The sequence below is a fragment of the Silurus aristotelis genome (genome assembly GCF_946808225.1).
Source record: "Silurus aristotelis genome assembly, chromosome: 7".
NCBI lineage: Eukaryota > Metazoa > Chordata > Actinopteri > Siluriformes > Siluridae > Silurus > Silurus aristotelis.
The window spans coordinates 23,454,492-23,472,896 of NC_139580.1; the positions used below are offsets into that span (position 1 = coordinate 23,454,492).

At 36.8% G+C, this 18,405-nt stretch overlaps 1 protein-coding gene across 2 annotated transcripts in view; it reads left to right on the top strand.

Annotated features, from left to right (window-relative positions):
• Window positions 1–18,405, top strand: part of LOC310728538 (A disintegrin and metalloproteinase with thrombospondin motifs 20) — a 105,230-nt gene that overhangs the window by 16,900 nt on the left and 69,925 nt on the right. Inside the window, exons 4-8 of one of the 2 annotated variants that reach the window (XM_083546084.1) lie at window positions 8,909–9,153; window positions 11,146–11,229; window positions 11,777–11,901; window positions 13,337–13,377; window positions 15,100–15,205. In XM_083546084.1, coding sequence (XP_083402210.1) covers window positions 8,909–9,153; window positions 11,146–11,229; window positions 11,777–11,901; window positions 13,337–13,377; window positions 15,100–15,205 — 601 coding nt within the window. The remainder of the gene's footprint in view (window positions 1–8,908; window positions 9,154–11,145; window positions 11,230–11,776; window positions 11,902–13,336; window positions 13,378–15,099; window positions 15,206–18,405) is intronic. The other variant, XM_083546085.1, reaches the window with a different exon arrangement.

Consider the following 18,405-nt stretch of genomic DNA (forward strand, 5'->3'; position numbering starts at 1 on the left):
GCCAACAGAATCTCTGAAATTGCTTATGACTTTTTAACATAAATGTTAAAAAGTCCGTCATGTCTGTAATGATCTCTACACTCTTTTTTCCTTAGAGGACATTTGGTCTAATCACAGTTTGTAGAGTGATCAAAGCTGTAATAAAAAAATGTGTTGTATTATTGTACAGACTAAACGTCTTGCACATGTTTAGGTGTATTCCACTTGTTGCTTCAAACAGCCCTGAAAAAGACTCTCACTTAAGCACTCCAACTTGCGTACACCTGTTTTTTTTCAGAGTTCATGGAGTTTTTGTTATCTTAATCTGAGTCCATATTAGCTGTTTGTGATTATTAGCGTAAGGGACACTAAGTTTACTCGCAATAAACTGACTCAAAGCTGGGTGGCCCAGATTGTGTTATTTGATTGTTACACCATTACGGGCTGTTGAGAAGCTGGTGAGATTTTGAGCATGAAGACGTGATTTTGTCTCACCAATGAATCTTGCTGCATGAAGGTTTAATGAAACATGCAGGTGCCTATCTGTGTGCTCTGGAGAGCACTGTACTCCAAACATAAGAGCGGGATAGGGGTAGGCTGTTCAAAACATGCGGTGTGTAGTGTATGGAGTTAATGAAGGGTGCACAGAATATGATATGATTCCTCACATACATTTTTGCACACTACACGTGCGCACACCACACTCGCTCGCATGCACACACACACACACACACACACACACACACACACACACACACACACACACACACACACACACACACACACACACAGATATTTATACACAGAGACAGAGATGTGTGTCTGCACATCTCCCTTATTCTTAAAGATCGGTACCAGCACACTCCTTTTCCATTCCTCAGGCATCCTCTCACCTTCCAGAATCTTGTTGAACAATCTGGTTAAAAACTCCACTGCTGTCTCTCCTAAACATCTCCATGTTTCTACTGGTATGTCATCTGGTCCAACCGACTTTCCACTCTTCATTTTCTTAATCGCTGCTTCAACAAAAGCAGATGCTATTGATCATCAATTTCATATGTAGGTGGAAACACAATCAATAAGTGAAACAGAAACAACAGTGTAGGAGGCTTAAAACTGGGTGAGGAACAGCCAAACTCTGCTGCTAAGGTGAGGTTGTGGAGGACAGTTCAAGCTATTTTCAAGAAGCATGAAGAAACAAACAATATTGAGGACCAGTAGTCAGCCAAGGAAACTTTATGCAGCAGATGGAAGACACATCATATTTACTTCTGTTCAACATCAGAATATATCCAAGAGTGCCGGTACATTAATGAGTGTCTTTAGGCAACAGTAAAGCACAAGGGAGGTTCTTTGCATGTTTGGGGCTGCTTTTCTACAAAAGGTGGAGATTTGGTCAGGATTAATGATGTCCTCAGTTATGAGAAATACAGGCAGATACTTATCCCTTATCCATCATGCAATTTCATTAACAAGACAATGATTCATACACGCACCCAATGTCATTAAGAACTATTTTCAGCGTAGAGAATAATATGATTGATATATATATATATATATATATATATATATATATATATATATATATATATATATATATATATATATATATATATAGGTTAATGGTTTACTTGGTCTTCATTCTTTGGGTTTGCTGTTGTGCAAGGCATGGGGCCCCTATGACTGCTCTAGTTTGGATGCTGAAAAAAGTTCCAGTTTCATTAGTCTGTTGAGAGACAATCTTTAAAAAACACTGTCCCCTTTTAAAAAAAAAAATCCTAATTAAATATAACTCATGAGGGATGTTTACCCCATGTCATGTTAAACTGAAATAATTACATCAATACCTAACAATCCCTCTATGTGTCACGGTAGACGATGGGATTGAAAAATCCTGTGACCAAATCTGTGTCTATTTTTTGCATGGCTGGATGTACTGTCTGGGCATTTTAGATTGACGTCAATGGCAACGTTTGGTAGGGGAGTAAACCCTGGTGCTGACAAGTGACATGTCTGTACCTGTAACTTGGTTGTCCGAGTGGCCTTGTGGTTTGTGTGTATTTGAATATACTGTATATGTGTATTTATCTGTATACTTAAATATGTATATACAAAGGCTGGGTTAAGTCTAAATGTTCAATGTCTTTTCGCAGTTGATGTCATAACTTCTGAATGTCAAGTTACTAAAATGAATGTTGATAAAAATTGTTTCCTGACTTCAGCTGTGCTGTTTCTGACACCGCTATTACAACTGCACTGCTACACAGCCAGTGAGGTTATTTGTGACCACAAATTTAAAATTAATGCCATGATATTTGATGTACTATAGCCAATAGTTACTTTTCACAATGTTTGTATGTATTTGTATTTTTAAATAAGTGAGATGGAACTGGAACATGGCTATGAGTCATAATAACACTTGTAATGACCAATAAAGACACATTGAAGTTGCAGGTATTGTGTCATGGATACCATTAGCCCATGTCAGCTTGTGTCAAACCTCACAGTGGCCAGACGTATTAAATCACTTCATTGGTTCTGAACACTACTCACGTTTTAGATGACAAACTTAAATAGGTTTTGTAAAATACACAATTATAAAAAGTATTTACAAATAAAAAATCATATTTTACGGCTTTAAGACAAACCTTCAAGGTTATTAGTAATACAGTCATTGCCAATTTCAGTCATTGTGATTTAAATGACATCACTCATGTGATCAGACCTAAAAGAATGAATTCACAAAGTGAAATAAAGCTACTTTAAGCAGGTGTGGGTAGGGCTGTCTGCGATTTATATGCTGCAATGTTTTTTCCCCTAAGGCTTCAAATTCAAACTGCAGTTTGCTCAGTATTTTTATCTGTCTAGTCACTGATTGCACTTAATAGTGTCTGATTTTTTTTTTTTTTTCGTGTTTGGTTTTTGCTGTCAGTTAAACCACATGAAACCTTGGCATGAACAACTGCTTACTGCAAATTCTTGTCAGTTGAGCTTAGTTTTTTGCATCAAGTCAAAGCAAGCTGACATGACATCAGATTCCCTCACCCAGATCTCAAACAAAACCATTTTAAATCTCTTTTCATCTGGAAGTTGAGTCACATTAACTGTATTTCTATCTGTTTAAATGGAAAAATTTCACTACTCATCCAAGCTTCTTCTTTAGACTGAAGACCTGCTTCTTTAGATAGAAGTCGAGTCAACTCATACATCATACATATGACCATTTCAGTATTCATTTTCTATGAATATAATTATACTGTTTAAAAATTACGCTCATTATGTAATTGATGTCTGGTTATTTATTGTAACTGTGGAGTTTTATTTTAACTTTCTATTCACATGTATGTTAAACCTAACCCTATTATTTTTATTATTAGCTTCTGGATTGCATCATTTACAGGCTACCTGTTAATTATTAGCTGTTAATTGACGTTACTGAATAAATATATATGAAAAAAACCAACAACATGTTTTTGGGGTCTTGGTTTTATTTTAAACATTGTATAGCTCTTCTTATCGGTGTGTAGCATCCAGTTATTCTATTTACATATTGCACGAATAGATCCTAGCTTTTCATGCCCTCTGTGGTGTGCTCTCTGCACATACTATAATTGAAGAGGATGTTCCCTGGTTTTATTTAAACTGTATACAGCTTTCCAGGTTTCTTGGTCACAGGTCACATCAACAAAGTTTATACACCACTGGGCAACTTGTCTGTTGCTTTGATTTTGCTCTTTGACTGAGTTTGCTGGTTGTTGTTTATAGTGACTGTGTATAGTGTATAGGAGAGCTGTGTACTCTCACATCAGCGTGAATAAACAGATGCGCAGATGGCTGCGTTTCCACCTCCACGGACCACTCACAGTGCCTGCGTTTCTGCTTGCTCGCATGGACGGGAATAATTACCGAATCAGTGGCACAAGCTTCCAAGCGCAGAAATACTTTGAGTGGTGATTTGCCATGCTGTTTTGGTTTACAAGAGTTTTTGAGCCAGTATATTTGCAACCGGAATTTATGATTATGATGTAAAATCCCTGCCTTTGATTTTATGCTAGATGAAGAAAGCTACTTTAAATGGTAACAATAGCCAAGAATATTCCTTATAGTCTCAAAAATGAAATGTAAAAAAACGAATGAAACAGTGTATAATGAAGAACTTAAAAGCATTGAGATACAGCTCCTTATAGACTTAACACTGAAGGTTTTGTGAATGGTTTAAAGGTCAATATTTGTGTAAAGAAACATTTTTAGTTCTCCATTTATAAATGCTATGGGACAGTGTCTTGACCAATTAGTGGTTTGAACTATTGCCACATATTTAACTGATATTAGCCAGATAGATACAAATATATTTGAGAATATGAGGCAGAACAGAAAGAAAAGTGTATTATACTTGTCACATGTACCTTACAGGACAGTGAAATTCTTGCTTCACATATCCCAGCGTTGTTAGGAAGCTGGGGTCAGCCATGATACAGCGCCTCTTGAGCAGAGGGGGTTAGGGGTCCTTGCTTACGGGCCCAAGAGAGGCAGTTTGGCAATTCCCGGATTGGAACCCCAGACCTCCCAATCAGTGATTGGAGAAGGACTGATCAGCTGCTCGTCTACTACGGCCCTCCCAAGAGAGGCCTCTCTGCCAATAAGCACACTCTGAGCAGATGGATTGTTGATGCTATCACATCATCTTATGAGTTCTCTGGTTTCCCTGCTCCCTTCGGGGTCAGAGCTCTCTCCACCTGGAGTGTGGCTGCCTCAAAATCCTGGTCCTCTGGAGTTCCCTCCAAGCAGACAGCTGGTCCACCCCGCTGACCTTTGTGCAGTTCTATAACCTAGACCGCAGTGCCACTCCTGGCCCCTCATTCCTCTTCTAGCTGTGTTGACAGACACACACTAGGCAGGGACTGGTCAGTCTGGCATGATTGGACACTCGTGCCCAAAGAGTTTTGACGCAGCTCAAGTTCCTGAAGAAGGAAAAGGAGCGTCTCTAGGTTACTTATGTAACCCTAGTTCCCTAAGGGGACGAGACGCTGCGTCTCTATGCCACACATTCGGCCTCACTGCAGCGCTTCCTTCTTCTTTACAGAAGCTGTCGCTGCCCTCACTCATATGCGTGTTATACTCCTGGTTGTGACGTCACCCCACCGGTGACAGCCAGCACGTTCCGAAAGCGTTTCGACGCAGCTCAAGTTACTCAAATACATGCAACTCAAATACATGCAAATTTATGATATAATAATACCATTTATTTTGGATTACAATAAATCTACTATAAGATCATTCACCTTGTATCTACTTATTTAAAGATCAAAATCTTGTTATTCTTAAGTATATATTCTTAAAAATAAAAAATAAATGCTTCAAAGCTGAAAAAATATTTGTAAATAGAACAAGACTATTTCGAGCTAATTTTAAAAGAAAAAGTTAAATTATAATATTATAATAGGAAATGCTTGGACTGTATCCAAGATATTTTAATTAAGCCGTCATTTTCTGCAGCATATTTGCGGTTTATAGTCAAAGTGATGACTTGCGATTGTGTTTTATAATAGCGAGTGCTTTCTTCACTGACAATCTAGTACCCCTGTAAGTTCTTTCTTGTTTTGTTTACTTGCTTTCTATTCTTTCTTTTTTTTTACCTTTTACACCTGTTGGACATTGGACCTGGTTGGACCTTTAAAACCCTCTTTGTCATGTATTCCTGGTCGATGAAATTGCTTAAAAAAGAATTAATTTCACGAAATGAGCAAGAAATCGTTACGACTATGTTTACACTGCCTGTGGTCAGGACTGCTACACCCTGCTTTTCACCTTGTTGTTTTTTAATGTCCCAATGACCGCTACTCTTCCTCAAAATATCCAGGCAAATTTTATTTTTAAAAATACAACACTTTTGTGCTTGATTTAATGTCTTTTTTCAAATCCGATTGGTTGGAAACACTTGGTGTTAAATAATTTTTTTATGCAGGGTTGTGACAGTATATGGAATTAAGGTGCTCAAATTTAAAAATTTTCCCTGTAGTACCAGCTAATATACAGCACTTTTTATAGAATTACCTGCACCTAATGCTATTACTTTATGGAAGGAGTCTCGGGTGTCAATCTGTTTTCTTGGTTGCATGACAAGCTGTGTTAGAGACAGAATGGTCATGGAATGGGTGTTTATATCGGTTATATCAGGATACCTCATTCTCTACCTTGCCTCTTTTGCAGATTACTCTAGAATTAGTAATTAGTGATGTCTATTGAGGTACCTGATCATCACTGGACATTTTTTCCTCATTTTTCTGAACAAAGCATTTTATATTGACTCATTTGCTCTGAGCTGGTCTCCACTTACTACCTCATATCTGCACTGATCTTTACTTATACTCTGCACAATGATTATAAATTCAAAGTGAAATGAATCTAGATTTACTGTAAAAAAGATCTTTGGCAGGTTGCTGTAAAAATCAGAGGAAATAATCATGTGGCATGATATTTGCTGTTACTTGTAAGGACTTGATGTGTCACACAACATTATTGATCATATTACACACCTTTTTGCGTTTTATTTCATACTTCATTTAATATAATTGCTAATAAAAAAAGTTTCAAAATATCTTACAACAAACTCAACATCATGATGTAGTTCGGTCTGTGGGACTTGTGCCTGTATGCTCATGTGTGGCACGATGCCAAAACATTACACAATCTGCTTCTGACATAACAGCACATGTATGCACCCATATATCACACTGCACTGGAGCAGAACCAGCTTGCAGACAAAGACCAGAGCACAGAAACGTACTGTACGTTTTATTTAAAAATCTATTTGTGGCTCGCTACCAATTTATTTTTCTTCCATCATCCCTGTAAAAACCTGGACATTACAATTATCTCTCAAACGAACTTTTTATTTAGTTTTCACCCATGTTAGGTTTGAGCTTGGGGAAATGGAACATGAAACAGCTTGTAGAAAAACTCAGTACTTACTGTTCTATATTTTTATTGGAGTATAACATGCAGTATAATCTTATAAGAATATTACTTTTGGCAGAATTAAATTGTACTACTATAAAAAAAAATATATATATATTCTTTTTCAACTGATTTGTTTTCACTCATTATTTGCTTTTGTCATGTTTTTATTGTTGTGTCTTTTGCTGCCTGTTTGTACAGGTCGTTCATGTAAAAGATTATATCTTCATGAGGTTTATCCCGGCTAAATAAAGGCTACTAACTTATTGAAATGAGGAACGAATACACTCACAGATGGCATATATCTATATCAGAGCCAGCTGTGTCAGTGATAGCAACACTAACTAATGGTTTGCCTGCAGCAGCTGTACACATCAGCTCCAGGAAGAGGTTTTGTAATTCTGCGAAAGCTGTCCAGTATATCCTATTTTTTGTTTGTCCGTGGAATGTTGAATACTGCCCTGAGTTACTGTTCTTCATCTTTCCTAATAGCACTTGAGCTATTCATCTGTCAGCCCCAGTGGCTGTGTTTATAGCCAGGGAAGGCTTGATAAACTTTGATTGGCAGTGTTATTTCACTGGACAGTTCTGAAGTGGCTCATGTAACACTGAAGTGGAAACTTCTGTAAGTGAAACAAGAGAATGTGACCAACCTGACACTAGATAAACATGGCTAATGTACTTTTCATCCTTTCAGCTTGCCTTGAGGGTAGCTTCCCCTCTCTCTCTCTCTCTCTCTCTCTCTCTCTCTCTCTCTCTCTCTCTCTCTCTCTCTCTCTCTCTCTCTCTCTCTCTCTCTCTCTCTCTCTTTTTTCTCTCTGTCTTTCTCTCTCTGCATCTCTCTCTATCTCTTTGTAGCTGTCATTGGTAAGGAATCTGGGAATCTGGTGTGTTCTGCTGTCCATGTGCTTCTCATTCCTCAGGCAGAGCGAGTGCAGAAAAGCGAGGGAATGTGATTTCACAGGAGGCACACAAGCTTTGCCAGCGTTTCAACGTGTTAACATTTTTGGTATCATGACTCTGAACTTCTGAACTGCCATCCATTCATTCATTTTCCGCTATAATAATGCTATACAGAAAAGGTTTCTGATTACATCACTGGTGGAATTAAGGAAAGATCCTTTAAGACCAGGATGATGACAATCATGCAGCATGTCACATGGTACAAAATGAGCAGTACGACAACAGGGAGGTTTTTACATGGTTGATGTAATCATTTACTTCTGCAATTATGAGAAGTGAATTAATGGACTTGCAAAAGCCTGAGAATCTTAAACAATTAAACCATTTTTTTGTGGCTTTACAGTTATTAGTTTGATAGAAAGCAACTGTGAGAACATTTTATTTTAAATGCTTGCTGCAACAAACAAGCAACACAAATTCCAGACAATATTTTATACACACATAATAAAACTTGTGTGGATATTGACTAAAATGAAAAAGTTTTTATGTCTTTTTCTCATTGGGATGTGCTATCAGCATCGATATTTGCATCTTAACTGAAGATAAATGAATGGTTGACAATTTCAATAATAATGTGGCTTTATGTGGAGAAAAAAACTAAGTTCTCAGACAAATTGTTTTACAAATGAAACATAAAGCTCTGCATTGTATGTTACACCTTTCCTTAAAACAAGTACGTTTGGGAATTATGACACTGTAAAAGTGTCTTCCCACTTTATTTATGATCAACACTCTGGTTCTCTGGTTGAAAACACAATTTCATAACCTAAACAAGTAAACAGATATTTTATGTTTCTATATAAACTCATTAGGCCAAAGGAAACAGTTAAACATGGTTTCATGTACCACATTACTGCACTTAATATTAAGCAATTAATTCACTTTCATGCTATTAAACAGTGTGTTACATAATATATGCATATTCTTAAAATAAAAGACTCAAATATAATAACAGAATTTTATCAGACCATCACACATTAAAACATTTCTTTTATTTTTTCCCCTACAGATCACATGAAAGAACATTTCCATAGCAATGAAAGCCTTGAAGAAAAGGTTAAGTTAGTATGGAAAAGTTTTGATAAACATCTACCCGGGATACAACAGCCATTCACAAACCATTCCAGTGGCAGTAGGAGAAAACGCTTCTTGTCTTATCCACGCTTCGTAGAGCTAATGGTCACGGCAGATGCCAAGATGGTGCGGCACCATGGACGCAATCTGGAGCACTACATTCTAACAATCATGTCAGTAGTAAGTAAGACGTTTTTTAAAAACTATATTTTACTTTAACAAACTCTATTTGACTGTTGGATTGTTGGGATGGTCAAATGCTCTTTATAGTCACTATTGACATGACCTCAAATGTCAGTTTTCTGTTTTTTTTTTTTTTTTTTTTACATTTATCATAAGTATTGGGACACTTGACTTTTCCAGAAACAGGTGATAGTTCCTCAAACTGTTGTCACAAATTGGAGGTGCATGGTAATTATGCTACATATATGCATACCATTCTGTAAAATCTAAAACTGTGTCAAAACTTTACTAGTGGCTCCTAGAGGTCACAGACTGTAGTGTCGTCTGGTGACGTGTCAAATGTGATGGATGGGGATTTTAAACGAGGTTTTTAGCGTGCTGATGATGTCATTTTGGCATGGTCACTTTCTGAAAAGAGTCTGGACTCACCCCAACCCACCAAAAGCCTTCGTTAATGCCCGACAGTGACTGATATATACCCCCTTTTATTCTTTTCTTTCTTTACACTCTTTTACCCATTTGTTCCTTTTCTTTCTATTTGTAGTAATGTATTCAACATATTTTAAGGTATTCTGGTTTTGGTTTTACCTCAAAGTTTGTGGCATAAACAGGGATAATAAATTCCAGTCAGGTTTTAGGAGAGGACCTGAAATAACATACACACTCAATTAGCGAATTGTCTTCCACAATGTCTTTTAGTTTTACAGCGTCTCAGTTTTAAATCAAAGTTGCTTTTGAAGTTTCTTCACATGACTGTAATGACATTGTAACATCATTAATCTAGGTGGAGGGGCTTGTCTCAGTCTCAAGTTATACTGAACAAAATTATAAACGCAACACTTTTGTTTTTTTTGCCCTCCATTTTTCATGAGCTGAACTCAAAGATTTAAGACTTTTTCGATGTACACAAAAGGCCTATTCCTCTCAAATATTGTTTCCAAATCAGTCTAAATCTGTGTTAGTGAGCACTTCTCCTTTGCTGAGAGAATCGTTCCACCTCACACCTGTGGCATATCAAGATGCTGATTAGACAGCATTAATATTGCACAGGTGTGCCTTAGGCTGGCCACAATAAAAGTACTGTATTTACTGTATTGGGGGTCTGGGGGGTGGGGGTGGTGGCGGTCCAAAAACCAGTCAGTATCTTGTGTGGCCACTATTTGCCTCACACATTTTGCCCTGTACAGTGAAAACCGGGATTCAACCTTAAAGAAAACACCTCTTCAAAGTGCCAGACGCCATTGAATGTGAGCATTTGCAAACTCAAGTCGGTTACGAAGATGAACTGCAGTAAGGTCCAGACCCCGATTAGGAGGACGAGATGCTTTTTGACAGTTTGAGCAAAAATTCTTCGGTTATGCAAACCGATTGTTGCAGCAGTTTTCCAGGTGGCTGGTCTCAGACAATCTTGGAGGTGAAGATGCTGGATGTAGAGGTCCTGGGCTGGTGTGATTACACGTGGTCTGCAGTTGTGAGACCGGTTAGATGTACTGCCAAATTCTCTGAAATTCCTTTGGAGACGGCTTATGGTAGAGAAATTACCATTCAATTCACGGGCAACAGCTCTGGTGGATGTTCCTGCAGTCAGCATGCCAATTGCACGCTTCCTCAAAACTTGTGACATCTGTGGCCTTGTGCTGTGTGATTAAACTGCACATTTTAGAGTGCCTTTTATTGTGGCCAGCCTAAAGCACACCTGTGCAATAATCATGCTGTCTAATCAGAATCATGATATGCCACACGTGTGAGGTGCATGGATTCTCTCAGCAAAGAAGAAGTGCTCACTAACACAGATTTAGACAGATTTGTGAACAATATTTGAGAGAAATAGGCCTTTTGTGTACATAGAAAAAGTCTTAGATTTTTGAGTTCAGCTCATGAAAAATAGGGGCAAAAACAAAAGTGCTGCGTTTATAATTTTGTTCAGTATATTTGTTCTAAAAAATATGGTTGTTTGCATTGTCTCTTTGTGTGTGTCTTTCATTTCAGGTAGCTGCAGTTTACAAAGATCCCAGTGTTGGAAATCTTATCAATATCATGATTGTCAAGCTGATCGTTATTCACAATGAACAGGTACATGAGGTCTAGCACATTTCAACAGACATGCCTATTAATTAAGACATCTCATTGTAAAGTATTATAGTATTTCAGTAAAGTGATTTTTGGGCAAGTCATTTAATGACTATGCTGCTTAATACAAATATCACTAAAGTTGTGCGCATTTGACCTGTGTTTAAGAAGAGAATATATTTTAGACTGGCTGCTCTGTACATCAGTCATGTGGCAAATGCTATAGAGAGGATAGATAATTGACTAACATTAAAAAAAAAATTTTTTAATGGCACGCGATCTACTAATATTACGATTGACATATTGTGTATCCCTGGTATAGCTAGATACCATGCAGCATTAATAGAAGAATTAGCTGCACTAAAAATTTAAGAAATGATAGAATCTTTGTAATGACACACAGACACGAAATCAGTGATCTCGTATGTCTTTTATTCGGCCTTAAAATCGTTATTATGCAGTGTAACATAGACTTCATAGGAGTTATTTTAATAATTATACTTGTATTAAATACATGGTTCTTGTTGTGTTGTGGTTGTATCGTTTTTAGGAAGGGCCAAATGTCAACCGCTATGCTGCTGCGACGCTACACAACTTCTGTGTGTGGCAGCAAAGTCAGAATGTTTTAGATGACAGTCATCCTTCTCATCATGACACTGCTCTGCTCATCACCAGGTGTGTAAAATCATGTTCATTATTACTGTCAAACTCATTTTCCACACTGAGGTCTGAGATAAGAAAGTTACAGTATGTTGTGCATATATGGTATAAAAAGAAATAGGAAGTCCCTTTTATTAATATATATAGTAGCAGTCTCATACACACAGACACACAGACACACACACACACACACACACACACACACACACACACATATATATATATATATGTGTTAATCTGTCAATTAATTAATCCATTAAAATATTTTATCGAAATTAATCACAATTTAAGCACACATTTTTGTCTCTTATAAATGTTCTTTAAATTTATACTTTTAATGTTTTTAATACTCTAATCAACAAATATGGATACTTTATGCAAATGTATGGTTATTGTTAGGGTGAAACCAAACTCAACATAAAACATTTTTGTAAATGTTTTAAAGTAATTGTGGTGTTTTAAATTACGTAACTGATCAGAACACCAAACTGAACTTTTGCTATGTTTCCACACGGACGGTTAATCAGGGGATACCGGAAAATCTGCACCTCTTCTAACTTACATACAGATTACATAATCAGAGAATATTTTTTTAACATTTTAAGCTTTCTATACATATATTTATTATGTCTGTAAAGCAAGTATTTACTGAGATTCAGGTTGTTTTATTTATGTGTCTGTGAAGAGAGATTACAGAGATATTCAAATAAAACTAGATCCTTTCGATATATTACTCTTAATCTGTACAATAAAATAGAGTCATTTACGCAAAGTACATCGGTGCATTTGTCGTACCCAGAGTTAATTGCCGGATGGATGCATCATAGCAGATGCTGGTGTTAAGACTTGGGCATCAGTAAAACAAATGTTTAGAGATTAAAAGTATTTTTTGGTGGATCTTTAAAAAAAAATTTCAGAGTAAAAGAAGGACGGCGTAAACAGATGTGTGTTGCGTTATGAGTTGTGTATATATATATATATATATTAACCTGACAGGATTTTTCACATGATTTCAGTCATTTTTATAAACACTAGTTAACGTAAACTAATCAGTCAGGATCTCTCGGGGGATTTTTAAATGTCATCTTTACAGTTTATAATCTTCTTTGGTGGTCTAGTGCCTATGGTTCCTGCACTCTCCTTGGCCTGGCCCAGGTTTGATATTCTTTGTGTTTGGAACCAGCTCAAGCCACTTGGGGTTTGCACAAGCCAGTGCACTCTCAGTGCCGGTTCCAAGCCCAGATAATTTGGGTGGATTGCGTTAACAAAGGGCATTTGGTGTAAAGCCTGTGCCAGAACAAATATGCAGAAGACGATCCATTGTGGTGACCCATTACAAGAGCAGCTGAAAGAAAAAATTAAATAAATGTTTACAATCATCACTGTTAATGTTTTCCAGCATTGCCCTGTGTTTGACTATGTTAAACCTATATTTATTGTGTTCATACAGGGAAGATATCTGTCGGGAAAAAGACAAGTGTGACACATTAGGTAAGGTTCACTCTTTTTTCTTTTACTATGTTAAACAGAGGTCCACAGTAAGAAAACTACACCATATTTCACATATAAACCTACCTGCATATACTATGAGAAGAAACAACCATACAGCTGTCTTTGGATAGTACGAGCACACTGCTGGTAATGAAATGATCGTCTTTAGCAACCCATTTTCTTCGGATTCATGAGAACCATAACAGAAAACAAACTTGAGTTTCTGTTCTTGCTGTTTAAACTAAAGAATGACTTGCCATTGGTTTCTTTCTACATTTACAGCAAATAGCAGAAGCCCTTATCCAGTACGGAGTACAAAAGTGCTTAGAGTCTCTATCAATAAATAAATCAACACGGGTTCAATAGTTTGCCGATTTACAATTCCATCAGCCTAAACTCTGCTGTGAGAAATTATAGCCATCTTTCTTTTTAAACAAAGACATAAAACAAACAGGGAAAAAGGTGCTAGTTTAAATGTTCATGTTTTTATGTGTTTCAAGAAGAGGGTTTTATATTCATAATTCTAATATTTCAGTATCACAAATGCAACAGATAATATTGTTTTGTCAGTTAAATCCTTGTAGGTTGACAAGTAGAGACAAAATCCTCAAACCAACAGCGTCATGAAATAAAAATGACCAAACACTAGCAAATCATCAAGTGAAAACTGTCTGGGTTGACAAACAGAGTGGGGTTGCCAGTTTCCTTTCAATTTATGTTGTGACATTAAAAATAAAAAAAATAAAAAAAATAATAAATTTACTTTAAGAATTGTTTGGCCATGCTTTTTTTTAGCACACTGAAATAGTAGGCAATTTATGCCTAGGATGTTATGATATACTATCTACAAGTTTCAGGACATAGGATTGATTTGGAAAGTAAAAATGGCATATTTGGCATATTTAAATAACACAAGTGGCATATTTAAGGTTTTGCCCTGGTGATTCATAGAGTGTGCTGAAGTACAGAAGCAAAACAACACAACGTAAAGCCTCCACTACACTCTTAGTATTGATTACATTCCTGCATGTATGCAGTCAGGAATAACAGATCCTCATCTATTCAACCACTTGTACTTAATTTAAAGTTTTGAAATTATATTACTACTGAATAGTAAGATTGAATGTTTTACAGCATACCCTTTGCATAATTCACAAGGGTCATGTATGAGTGTTGACACAAGTTTCTCATAGCATGATAAGGAATTAATTACACTATACATTGACAGCTGGTTAGAATCACTGAGATGTATAGGCTTTTTCACTCATGACATTGTAAGATGTCTGCGTTTCGGTGACCTTGTCCAGGAATGCCTTATGTCCACAACTACAACCATTACAGAAAACTGTTGAAAGAAGAAAGTTAGCATATAGCTTTTATTTGTATTTGTTTTATTTTATTATTAGTTCACATTGATTCTCTCGTGGGAGCAGCTGTGTTGGTCTATTTGGCTCAGTGCCTGACAGGAGATATTATGATGAAATATGTATTGCATATAAATGACAAAATAATGAGCCTTTCTCCATGAAAGCAGGTGTAACAGTGAGGGTCGGTTATCTTTCACTGTTCTGTTCATTGACGGATGTAAATATCTTGAAGTTTTAAAATTTGCTGTAATTGAACTAAAGCTGAAAATAATGGGACACTGTGTAACATAATGGCTATGAGTGTACAGGTCTGATTGTGTGTGTGTGTGTGTGTGTGTGTGTGTTCTCTGTATAGGCCTGGCAGAGCTGGGTACAATGTGCGACCCATACCGGAGCTGCTCCATCAGCGAGGAGAACGGTCTGAGCTCCTCCTTCACCATCGCCCATGAGCTGGGCCATGTGTAAGTTTCGGCCCCCTGAGGGAACCTCCTAGCTGAAAGTGCTCCCTTATATCGCACAAAAGCTCTCTTATCCCCCTCACAGGGGCACACACAGGTGCAAAGCATAATAAAACCAGTGCATGTTTAATAACAGGCCAGTCTTAATACCCTCTCTGTACTCTGACCTCTTGTCTTCTCTACTGCACCTAGCATGGTTCACTTCATGAGACTGAAGTTTTCCTCCCAAGGGTAGAGTGTTAAGGGCAGATTTTTGTATATTGATATGGATACAGTTCTCTTTGCTGTGTGAAGTTCTGTGCCCTAACTGAACATGACACTGTCTATATAAATATTCTTTGCTACGAACATCAAGAAAAAGTGCAGACTCTGCCATGATATACAGGGTTTCCACAGGGTCTTAAAAAGTCTAAAAAAAAGTCTTAACATTTAAAAATTTTAATTTTAGGCCTTAAAAGTTAAAAATTTGTTTCAGCTCTTAAATAATTCAAAACAAGTCTTAATTTCCCAATGTCCATGTACCGCTACCTCCAATGCTCATGGAAATGCTCCCACAGCACTTTAGAATGTTTTGGTTTGTTAGTTTCTTTGGTGTTTTCATGTTTCCTTTCCCTAGTCCAAATCTAATTACAACTGTATTACAAAATATGCAAATCTGTATTACAACTATAAATGAGATCAACAAACAACAGCTAATCAGTTTTCTGTTATTTGCACAAATCGCTCTTGGATTTTACTGCAGACGTTAAACTAAGATTTTAACTATGTACCATTGACATTAAAAGGATTGCACCGAAAGCCCTGTGTCGGTACAAATACGTGTACCGTTACACCCCTAGGTTCTGTTGAACAGCACATGGTTCAGTCTTTAGCTCGAAAAAGAATGTCTTGTCACAGCATACCATGTAATTACCATGTGTGGAGTGTGTTGTGATAACATTGGCCTCCTGTGGGGTCTGTTTTCACAATATGTGACTATCACCACATGTGCGAATGTATGGCGTGGGGCTTATGAATAAAGCCATTGTGGACAGATGAGTGGCTCTTAACATATGACTCAATCACTCAAAAGCTGTTATGCTTAATACTCTCCAGCACACCCCCTCTTGATAAGTGAATAGGAATGGCAAAAATTCCGGCCAGAGTTGATAAATGGAGCAATTTCTAATGACTTCATTGGTCCTTGTCACAAATCAGTGCCACCGAACTGCTCTCTTGTACTTTTGTCAGGTTTTTCCCAATTAGATTTTTTTCAAAAAGGAAGCTTGAGTTAACATTTCTAATCCAATTTCGAGAAATGTAAATGAAATACTCTTACATTCTTAATAAGAGATGGGTATAAGTAAACTGAGAAATTCTAGGTCCAATTGGTAATGGCCTCTCAGGATCATTCTAATTGGGCACTTGTAGACAAAATATATTTGTCTTTGTCGTATATTATCAACTGTACGCATACAATCGCTTACCTAAAGGTTCACTAATCAAGGACACCAGCCTGTAAAGTAACACTCATCTAATTTAGAAGATTAGTGACCATTAGAAGCTGATGGCCAGATGTTTCTAAGCTGATTGTGTCTTTTTCAGGTGGATTTCAGGCTACTTTGTGACTGACAAAAAGGTTTGGCTTAGATGTGATGAAATTAAAAACAGACAAATTCAGCTAAAAAATGTCATTCTTCACTGTAGTTTTTAAACCTTTTCAAAAACATATCTCATCCCCACTGAAAAATGTCTGGAAATGTGTACATCCCTGTGCTGTGCATGTGTAAAAACGCGTAAAAAAATCCAGGTGTTCATTTCTGGCTTTCTATCTTTTTGAATTTATGCAATTACCAGTAAATGTTTCGTCCTTTTTTTTTTAAAAAAAAAAGGGAGACTGTAAGACAGTAATCTTCAACAGTGTGATCAATATAGATAGCAGAAGCAGCAAATGAGTGCATCGGCCACTGTCTTGTTTGTTTTGAGTTGAACGGGTCACACAACTGTAACCACATAACTTAAAGAAGGACTTTGTATTTGAATATTGCTTTCACAATGCAAAAATGCCATTTTGAAATGTATCCACTTAGGAGAGGTTTTTCACTGTCAGACAGAAACATTCTAGAAATGTTTTCTTAAATTCACTTGGATTAATGTGGATTTAGCCTTCACATTCAATGTGAAAAGACACAAAGTGATCTTTTCCCCCTCATACGTGTGCATTTAAAGGAGGATCAATTATCATTTAGCATTTCCTCTTTAGTCCTGAGCTTTTTTTTTTTTTTTTAGCATTTAGCATTTAGCATTTTTCTACCAGTTAAGCACAGTTTCTACACTTCAATGTAGATGTTTAACTTGGTGTGCTCCAACAAGTGTTTTCTCGGTCTCAGTTCCAGTTTTCATAATGTGCTACAGCTGCATTCAACAGAACGTTAAATTCAGACCCTGGAAATTAACTTGAAATGCAGATCATTGGGGGCCACTTGAGTTCTTCATCTACAGTCTTGGCAAATTCTGTGTTCATGAATATTACTTTGTGCACAGGGATATTTTCATACTGGAGCAGGATCAGGCTCCAAAAGTTTAGGGAGGGCCAATATATGGTGTCACACCAGATGTCCACAAAATTTTGTCCTGTACAGTATTTAATAGAACACTTTTTTCAGTATTTTTATTTTTTATTTTCTACCTAATGGATAAACTTTAATTAAAAAGAAAGAAAGAAAGAAAGAAAGAAAGAAAGAAAGAGAGAAAGAAAGAAAGAAAGAAAGAAAGAAAGAAAGAAAGAAAGAAAGAAAGAAAGAAAGAAAGAAAGAATATAGAAAGGAAATTATGTGTAATAAGCATACAAGTGCCAGTGTCCGCTGCAAAGCACTAGCAACAGGTCAAATTAAGGTGTATTAAACATGCCAATAAAAAGTTATTAAATGACCCTTTCTATTAGACCCTCTGATTCAGCTTTGTACAGCTGCTCTCTATCAGATTGGTATTTATGCTATTTAAAAAAAAAAACCTTCACTCCACACATGTGCTGCAGTGTAGACGTGAGGTCGGCCGAATGTTTTATATCAAGTAAAAGGTGAACTGACGTCTAAATGACGCTGAGCCATGACGTTCCTCTACTGCAAAAGAACCTCATAAAAACGTTCTCAATCTTGGCCTGCCATTTCGAGAAGCCACTAGAGGCTCTAAAAAGAACTGTAAAAATAATATGCTCTGAAATT